This window comes from Nansenia antarctica, assembly GCF_963989245.1.
Source record: "Nansenia antarctica genome assembly, chromosome: 20".
Taxonomy (NCBI): Eukaryota; Metazoa; Chordata; class Actinopteri; order Argentiniformes; family Microstomatidae; genus Nansenia; species Nansenia antarctica.
Genome location: NC_137693.1, coordinates 21483842 through 21493841, shown reverse-complemented (window position 1 = coordinate 21493841; position 10000 = coordinate 21483842). Strand labels below are relative to the sequence as shown.

At 48.0% G+C, this 10000-nt stretch overlaps 1 protein-coding gene across 1 annotated transcript in view; it reads right to left on the bottom strand.

The window, feature by feature from the left end:
• nbeaa (neurobeachin a) overlaps positions 1-10000 on the bottom strand; it is a gene marked incomplete at both ends in the record, with an annotated part of 89638 nt that overhangs the window by 58199 nt on the left and 21439 nt on the right. Inside the window, 4 exons of the mRNA XM_080549552.1 lie at positions 3553-3674; positions 3895-3990; positions 5012-5112; positions 7656-7887. Of these exons, the coding sequence (XP_080405678.1) occupies positions 3553-3674; positions 3895-3990; positions 5012-5112; positions 7656-7887 (551 nt within the window). The remainder of the gene's footprint in view (positions 1-3552; positions 3675-3894; positions 3991-5011; positions 5113-7655; positions 7888-10000) is intronic.

Genomic DNA, 10000 nt, shown 5'->3' with positions numbered 1-10000 from the left:
TTTTGAATCGTTGAAACTGACGAGCACAAATGTAATTTGATTTCTAACCAAGAGACAGAGAAGGTAGTTACTATTGAAGTAGTCTCAGAACTGGAACAGGCTAGCCTTGTGTCCTATCTTAACCTCGTAACTAAGACCGCAGTTTGTTACCCTAAAAACAGAGACGGTAAGGAAAATCCGATATCATGCATTTCCATTTTTTTATCTACCCTTGTATCCCATATTAATCTGACAATAAGACTGTGTTTACCATGGTTACACCATCAGTCAGTTGTAATACAGTCATATCTATCAATAACACAGAAATAACATACACAGTGTACAGCCTACATGAACGTTTATGGATGACTCCGTACAGCTAATGTAAAAGAGCATTTCCTGCTGTCCAGTGGGTAATGTTTCTGTGTAATGTCATTGTTGTGGGCGGGGAATTAATGGAGACAACACATTCCAAACCTTTCTATCACAATTAATGTAATTGGATTTGTCTCTTCTATTTGACTGAATCATATTTCCAATGATATTATTCACCACAATATTTTATTCACAACAGTAACAAGACATTAGCTATAAATATTAATTCATTAACATAGCGTAATATTCAATACAGGTTTGTGACCTTACAAACCACCTTACAATCCAAAGCTATGGCTCGAGCTCCACAGTTAATGTTCAACTGAGATTAATGTTCGCTTATTGCTAATACACTATTTCACTAATAACATGTAATACAGCTGCAGTATTTGTACTTAACATGCTGTAGCAATACTCTGTAGATTTAATTTTTGAAAATAGTACAAAACGTAAAACTTTACTGATTAAACACCTGACTGTGGTCTTAGTTGTGAGATTAAGTATACGGTATACAAGGCTAGAACAAAATGGAAACAGGTAATATAGCATTTTCCACTTCTGATACCACTTTACGTCATAGAATCGACATTTTCTGTTCAAGCATCTTTCGTTTAAAAAAATAATGACATGAAAACTACAGCCCAACTGTCTCTCTTGTTACTTAGTAACTACAGGTAATTACTGGTAAGTACCATGGAGCTGTAATGTTAGTGCTACCAAACCTTTTTGTCCTATCTGGCTCTTCATAGGCATAACCACAACATAAAATATATCCTCATCGCCCATGTTTGCTGATCAAACAAGAGGGCACATTTCAATCCAAAAAGGAAAAAAGGGATCACACACTTCAAACAGGTCTAAATCCCTCCAAAGTGAATTCCTGGTGAGTGTTTAAGCATGTATGTGTGTGTGGCGTTATCGGCTTCTCCAGAGTGGATGTGGAGGCCCGTATCAGACAGGGGGCTGGAGTAGCAGCTGTGGCTGGGGGAGGGTGATAAGACCCCTCCCTACACACACACACACACACACACACAGAGGGGCTCAGCTCACCATGACAACGGGTTACTAGGGAAACAGGATTACATGCCCCCTCCTGCATAGTCAGAACTCCTCCGGAGCAGGTAATGCTGGGATATGGTCAAACGGATATAATCCGGAGAGGATACCCACAGAGTAATGTGTGATCCCAGAAATCAACACTTTCATTCATAAGTTACATATAAGAACATCAGTTCCTCGGGAGCACGAACCGGTGTGTGGGTGTTTCTGTTCTGCTAGATGGGTCTTTTCTACCCAGCACTGCTATGTTACTATGCTACTGCTATGCTGTATCATGCACATTGCATGGATGGTTCTCTACTCCATATTATACTACTACTACTAATAATAATAATAACTTTAATTTCTATAGCGCCTTTCAAACAACCCAAGGACGCTTTACAATTCTAAGATGGTCAGACAGACAAAATGGAAAACGAACAAAGCAAAACTGAAACATTGACTAGGGGCTAAAGGCCTTGGTGAACAGATGGATTTTCAGGGCTAATTTGAAGGAGTCCAGGGTGGGGGCGTTGCGGATCACTATGGGGAGAGAGTTCCAGAGGGTATAGGTGCGGCCACGCTGAAGGCTCTGTCCCCAAAGGTCCGTAGGTTGGTGCGGGGGATGGATAGCAGGACCATGTCTGCGGACCGCAAGTTCCGGGAAGGGGTATGTTGGGAGAGGAGGTCAGTTAGGTACTGGGGGGCGCAGGCGTGGAGGGATTTGTAGGTGAGGAGGAGGACTTTGTAGGTGCTGCGGGACTTGACCGGGAGCCAGCGGAGGTGAATGAGGGTGGGGGTGATGTGCTGACAGGGCTTGGTGTGGGTGAGGACCCTAATACTCCATATTCTACTCCTTATTATACTCCATATTATACTCCTTATTATACTCCATATGGAGTAGAGAACCATCCATACAATGTGCATGACACAGCATAGCATGTATGACATTAGCGTGAGCCCATCCATTATCACTCTAGTGCTGGGTAGAAAAGACCCATCTAGCAGAACAGAAACACTACCCACACGCTGGTTCGTGCTCCCTAGGAACACATGTGTTGTTTCAACATTCACAAAATGCAGCCAAAGTCTTCTGGAAACAGAACAGGTGGGAAACTGGTTTCCAAGGTTTCTCCAAATGAGAATCGAGAATAAGAAACATTTTGTACCAGACACAGTGCTGCCTGGTGCACGCTGGGACACGCGTCACACCGCCAGAATCCAATTACCCTACCTATCATGACACATAAAGAGGCTGTTATCACCCCTATCTTCTAACAAATCCTTTCAGTTCAATAAAGAACAGAGAGATCTGAGATGGGGCTGCAGGCGAAGGACGCCTAAACTGTGGTGAAGAGAGGACAAGAGCGGGAAGAATGGAAGGAGGAGGGAAAGGAGCGCCAATTAATTAAAAGGTCAGCGCTAATGAAGCTTCACGGTGGCTAATGGCTGCAGCTAACTGGGCTCACAGCAAGGCCTTCGAGGTAGGTGCCTCAACACCAGCACACAACTGCCCGCTCATTAATGGACTCTCATGACATTTAACGCTATGTACTTATTGCCCCCCCCCCCACGGTGAATACCCGGAAGGGTAGTGTGGATCTGTCTCCGTCCGGTCCGGATGTCCGTATGTCACACGCAGCCTCTCAGACACCGCCGGGACAATTCTGATGAAAATTTGGGGCGAATAAAGCGTCTTGCCGTAGAGATTTACAAAATGACATCTAATTAAATGGCTCATTTCTTCTTTCCTCACATATTGAATCCCCCCCCACCCCCCATCTCTTCTCTCCCTCCTCTGCATTTTACTTGCTTCCATCTGTGTGGATCCGAGCTCATCCGTAGAAGTCGAGTTGGCAGATTTAGATACCATTTTAGCTGAGGTCTAGGTAGGGTTTTAGGTGAGATCTAGGTAGGGCTTTAGGTGAGGTCTAGGTAGGGTTTTAGGTGAGGTCTAGGTAGGGTTTTAGGTGAGGTCTAGGTAGGGTTTTAGGTGAGGTCTAGGTAGGGTTTTAAGTAGAGTTGAGTGGTCACCAGCTGGGGTAAAGATTCTTCTGGCCTATGTTGATGTTGTCGATGGGGGACTGGGCACACCCAGGTAAGGGTTTAGGTTAAGATAAGTTCGGGATCTGGACAGGTGTGTATGGGTTTAATACTGACCAGTAGAGGTAAGGCTTGTCCTTGTCCACGTTGATGTTGTTCAGGGGGTCCTGACGGAACCAGGTGTTGAGAGTGAACCCGTTCTGGTAAGGCCACTTAGCGATGGGTGGCAACGCTATGGCCTGGGGGGGGGGAAACAGACCACCACATCAGCCAATCAACACACACATAGGCTCCTGTCTGTCTCATATTCCAAGCTATGTGCGAGGTGAGCTAAGGTGAATGTCTGCCTTGCAGGAGACCCTGGTTTGATCCCTGTGACAGTGATGTGATTCACAGAGGAACAATGTGGTTATTCCAGAGGGGAAGGGTTGTTGTAGTGTCTGTGGGGGCGTGTCTTACCGCCGCACTGCGTCCTGGGAAGTTGAAGAAGGTGTCCGGGCCGTGTCTCTGGGGCATCTGGTTCAACACTGACAACAGCTTTATAGCATGCCTCGGCTGGAGGGGGAGGGGAGGGGAGGAGGGGAGGAGGGGAGGAGGGGAGGAGAGGTAGGGATAAGAGGGTGGAGGGGGGAGAAGAAGTAGAAGAAGAAGAAGAAGAAGAAGAAGAAGGAGAAGAAATAAACAAAAATGTAGGAAAGGAAGGAAGAAAATGGAATAAGAAAAAAGGACAAGAAGGAGAAGAAGAAGAAGAAGAAAAAGAAGAAGAAGAAGAAGAAGAAGAAAAAGAAGAAGAAGAAGAAGGAGAAGAAGAAGAAGAAGAAATAAATGAAAAGGTAGGAAAGGAAGGAAGAAAATGGAATAAGAAAAAAGGACAAGAAGGAGAATCATAAGCATGTGACCTGCTCTTAACCACCAACCATCAAGGCACAAGGGAGAAAAATCAGGAAAACCACACTGTGACATCATCGTTGCCACAACCCTATTGGATCAATAACTCTTCAATCACCTCCGCCCGCCCCCGGCAACAGCTGATCAATACCATTGCAACCCCTAACCGATCTGTCCCTGGAGAGAGTGAGGGGGAAAAAGGAGAGATGGAGGGAGCGAAAGAAGGACGATCAGGGGACTAGAGGAAGAGGAGGAATAGAGGCCTGGATGTGGAGGGTGCGATGGTTACTGTGGACAGCAGATTGTTGGCTGCAGGCTGTGAGGAGAGGAGAGATGGAGAGGAGGAGGAGGAGGAGGAGGGGAGGGTTGCTGCAGCGGACAGCGGACAGCGATCATTGGCTGGAGATGGTTGGTGTCTCGGGGTGGGGGTGGAGAGGGTGGCGGGGGGGCGGGGGTTGGGGGGGTCGGTAGGGGGGGTAGGGTTAGAGGTATGGATCTGATTAGTCAGCAGCATCTGATTCCGTCTGTCTGCCTGTCTGGGATCGTAAGGACCCTTCCCCTGCACCAATCACCCCCTATTAGTGCTAACATCACCCTCCGCCCCGCCGTGGTCCGCTCAGCTCACCCCCCGACCCATCACCACGGTCCCGTGGCAGTGACAGAACATAGAGAGAGAGAGTCCACTCACCCAGATACCGTTGTCTCCTCTCAGCATACTGAAGAGTAGCTTCAGCTCCTTCACTGTGATACTGTAGCTGGCCATCACCCCCAACATATCCACCAGCAGATCTGCAGAGGGAGGAAGGGGGGAGGGGGGGGGAGACAGGGAGATGAGGGGGGAGGAGGGGGGTTGGGGGAGGTGAGACAATGCAAAGAGCATGATGATGAGTCAGCAGTTGGAAGGCAGCCGCTTCTGCTGAGTGTGTCAGAAGGGCTGATGCTCCTTTTACCTCAGGCCCGGGAGAGAAACACAGTGAGGTCATCAAAAACGGACACTCAAGTTCATTTAATTTCCTCGGTGTTAACATTTCCCCCCATTGATAGTGTTCGCCAGGGGGGGTAGGGGGTTTGCTCTTTTTGTAGCTGCTTGTGTTGTTTGTTCACTCAACACTGTTGGTGTGTAAACACAATTATAATGTGATAGCTGTTTGCATTGTGATAATTGATCACATGCTGTGCCAAAAATATAGACATTTTCCTGTACACAAAGAGGGAGCTTCACGACTACGTGAAACACAGGAACTGAACAGTCACATCTGACGAAGTCTGACGAGATCTTCAACACGGGGAAACAGCTTCAGGCTGTAGGCTTGGAGATAACACGCTTTGATCTGGGTTTTAAACCAATAAGAGGGGATTCCACAGGGAATACGCGACGCTCTCCATAGAAAGATATGAGCATTATGAGCGGTAGAGGGATTAAAACCACCCAGGTGTGTGCTACAAATTGGTGGCGGATGAGGTGAGGTTTCCTCCATACGACGTTCATTTTGGCAGGCTTTTTAACTCATTTAGTCTTGGTCTTTGTCTTAGTATTTGGACGAAGATGCATATTGGTGCACGTTTAGTCATTTCTGTGCTTCTTGGTTTTGGTCTAGTTTTGGTTGATGAAGGCTGAAGGCATTTTAGTGTGGTTTTGGTCGAGTTTTGGTCGATGACTAGAGCTAGACTAAAACGTTTCGTGGAGTTTTTATGGACTGAAACTGCGCTGGAATATTTTTAGTTTTCGTCAACGGGAACTGGACTGGAACTAAGAAGGATGGAGGTGACTGGGTGGGACTAGAACTGGTGTGCACCTTCGTCTAAAGACTAAAAGACTAAGTGACTAAAAAGCCTGCCAAAATGAACACTGCCTCCATACGACGTATAATAAAAGTTGAGAGTTTAGAAAAGATGCTATATGAATCCAGTCAATGTCCATTAATCATTACCATTAATCATTCGCCATTAATCATTATTATTATAAAAATATGGTGGCACACTGTACTGTAGGTAGGCTGTTGTGATTAAACGGTAACATTTCAGTTACTATGCGTTTCATCGCATGGAGGCTCGTACTATAGCTAGACTAGCATTGCAGTCAGACTGTGTGTGTGCGTGTGTGTGTGTGGTGTGCGTGCGCGTGCGTGTGTGTGCGCGTGTGTGGGTGCGGGCGTGCGTGTGTGTATGTGCTTGTGTGTGTGTGAGTGCCCTGTGTGTGTCTGTGTGTGTGTGTGTGTGTGTGTGGTGTGTGTGCGCGTGCATCCGTGTGTGTGTGTGTGTGTGTGTGTTTGTGTCTTAAGGGCAGCAGAGTGCGGTCCTTTAGAGTCAGAGAGAATGTGCTTACAAAGGCTCTTCTCCACATTAGCTCTGCTGAAAATGAATCGAGGCCCTTCCCACGCAAACATCATTACTGGAGACGTCCCGGCCAGGGTCAGGGCCACTTTATTACCGAGACACATGAGCCAGGAAACGCATCACATTATGTGAGGGACAAAAGGAGGACACAGACACTTACGGGAAAAACGAAGAGAAGATGGAGGAAGGTGCAGCTAAGGACATCCCCGCAATTGTGTTGAGGCATCGTGGCGTTAGAAAGGGCTCTGAATGTGAGCTCGTAAGTATTTTCACGAGTGGAAAAAATGCACTTTCAGGGGATAGACTTGTCCACGCAGATGTGTTGGTGTGTGTGTGTGGGAGGGGGGGGGGGGGGGGGGTTTAGGTATGTTTACACATCAGCGAGGGAGTCTTATAAGTCGATGGAATACAAGGTCACAGATGTGATAAGTGTGCTTTTAGCACGAATGCATACTACAGCATTGGGGCGGCTGTGGCGCATCGCAAGGTTGGCCACATGTCGAAGTGTCCTTGGGCAAGACACTGAACGCCAAATTGCTGCCAGTGAGCGGGCCGGCGCCTTGCATGGTAGCTTGCTGCCATTGGTGTGTGAATGTGTGTGTGAATGGTAAATGGACTGCACTTATCCAACGCCTTGAACGCCTTTATCCAAAGTGCTTTACAACGGCCTCTCATTCACCCATTCACACACACATTCACACACCAATGGCGGCAAGCTACCATGCAAGGCGCCGCCCCGCTCACTGTCTTTCCCAAGGACACTTTGACATGTGGCCAGCCGGGGCTCGAACCGCCGATCTGCCGACCTTGCGATCAATAGACGGCAGCTCTACCTCCTGCGCCACAGCCGCCCCAAAACGAGAGGCCATTGTAAAGCGCTTTGGAATAAGGCGCTATATAAGTCAGTCCATTTACCATTTACCATTTACAGCAGCGCACAGTGTAACGTGGCTGTATCGAGGTGGGTGGTGTGGTGGTGGTCCGGGCCCTCTCACCTGCGATCATGTCATCCACGGAGCTCATCTTGAGCAGCACCTGTTGGATGAGGCCCACCTCGGTGCTGGTCTGCAGGTTGCGGACGCTCTTGCGCAGGATGGCGGTGAACATGCTCCACACCTCCGCCTGGCACGTCACCTCGCAGTGGGACAGCAGGTCCACCATGCAGCCGATGCTCTCCGCGTCCTGGATGATGAAGTTCATCTCCAGGTCAAACTCGCCCCCCACCAGCTAGAGGAAGGGGAGGGAAGGAGGGGAGGAAAGGAGTGAGGGAGGGAGATAGGGAGGGAGATAGGTGGGAGATAGGAGGGATAGGTGGGAGGGAGGAAGGGCAAGTGGAAAAGAGGGTGGGAGGGGAGGGAAGGAGGGGAGGGAAGGAGGGGAGGAAAGGAGTGAGGGAGGGAGATAGGGAGTGAGATAGGAGGGAGATAGGAGGGATAGGGGGAGGGAGGAAGAGCCAGTGGAAAAGAGGGTGGGAGGGGAGGGAAGGGGGGGAGGAAAGGAGTGAGGGAGGGAGATAGGGAGGGGAGGAAGAGGAGGAATTGAGAAGGTAATAGGGGGAAGAGGAAAAAAGAGAAAGAATGATTTAGTGACGTGTTTAGCCCTCTTGGCTTGGAGGAGAGCAGAGCTCAGACCTCTGAGAGATGCTGATTGCAGTTTGAAAAGCCCTTCTTCTGCCGGGGGCCCACACAGAAGGCAAGAGCAAATAAGCCTCTCACTCCTTCATTCTCTCCCTCTCTCCCCCTCTCCCTCTCTCTCTCTCTCTCTCTCTCTCTCTCTCTCTCTCTCTCTCTCTCTCTCTCTCTCTCTCTCTCTCTCTCTCTCTCTCTCTCTCTCTCCCTCTCTCATACGACAAGAATGGGCACTCCACTGTGAACAACAATCACTCTGAAAACACAACAGGCATAAAATTGTCCCCGCTCGATTGCCTCTCGCACACCTACACACCGCCACACGCCGCCGCACACACACACACACATACACACACACACACGCACACAATTCAGAACATATATCTGATGCTGTGAAACATACGGTAACTCAAACCATGACAAATAGCCTTCCTCAGGATACGCAGGAGACAGAGAGCCTGCTGTACCAAATGACTAGTACCATAGGAGTAGTCCATGATTAGTAGTACCGGTCCGGTAGCCTACTTTAGGAGTAGTCCACTCCTTGAAGGCTAGGAGATCCAATTGAACATACAGTAGTGGTTTGGACCATGAGCTGGTCAACACTAGGCATTTTAAACACACAGGGCCAAAGCACACAGATAGCATGAGCTCATGGAGCTTAGAGAACACACATACGGGAACTTCACACACTGTGACGTACTTGATGTATGAGGATGGATGTTTGGAACGGGCAAGGTAATGGACAGCCGCCATCGTACTATACCAGTAATGGTTTTTGCTGGTGGTCGTCATGACAAACTACTCAATCACCCACTACTATGAGAGGGTCGGGTATGAGACGGGAGGATGTAATAATAGAGGGAACGACAGGAGAGAGAGAGAGAGAGAGAGAGAGAGAGAGAGAGAGAGAGAGAGAGAGAGAGAGAGAGAGAGAGAGAGCGAGAGAGAGAGAGAACAGAGAGGAGTGCAATACTGTGCTCCACAGAGAGAGGGCAAAACCAGCGAGAAAATGGAAGGTCGAGCCTGTAGAGGGGGAGGGAACGAGAGGAAAGAGAGAGCAAAAGAGAGAGAGAGAAATAGAGAGAGAGAGTGAGAGAAATAGAGAGAGAGAGACAGAGAGAAATAGAGAGAGAGAGAGAGAAATATATGTGTATATATATATATAGAGAGAGAGAGAGAGAGAGAGAGAGAGAGAGAGGGAGAGAGAGAAATATATGTGTATATATATATATATATATATAGAGAGAGAGAGAGAGAGAGAGAGAGAGAGAGAGAGAGAGAGGGAGAGAGAGAAATAGAGGGAGGTATGGGGGGAGTAATGCAGTTTTTCAACCCCCTGTTCAAGGACTAAGATCACTCCGTGGGATGTTGATTACCGTTCCATCAGACGGTTAGCTGACTGATTGATTCAGTTCATCCTTAAACATGCCTATTTCACGTCGTCCTCAAGAGATGAGGTTTACCTGGCTCGAAAAAACTCGAGAAATACAGATTGATGGATGGACGGGCAGATAAATAGACAGATACTAACGACACAGCAGTTAGCATAGGGACTGCTAATTAGATGAATACATATGGAGAGGATTATGGAGATGAATGTAGAAGAACCCTGCTGTCCTCTATGGTCTCTGAAGGTAATGTGGAATCCATAATATGCTCCAGGGCAGTGGGGAAGGCACTAAGGATGTTCTGTCCAATAGGCAGCGTAC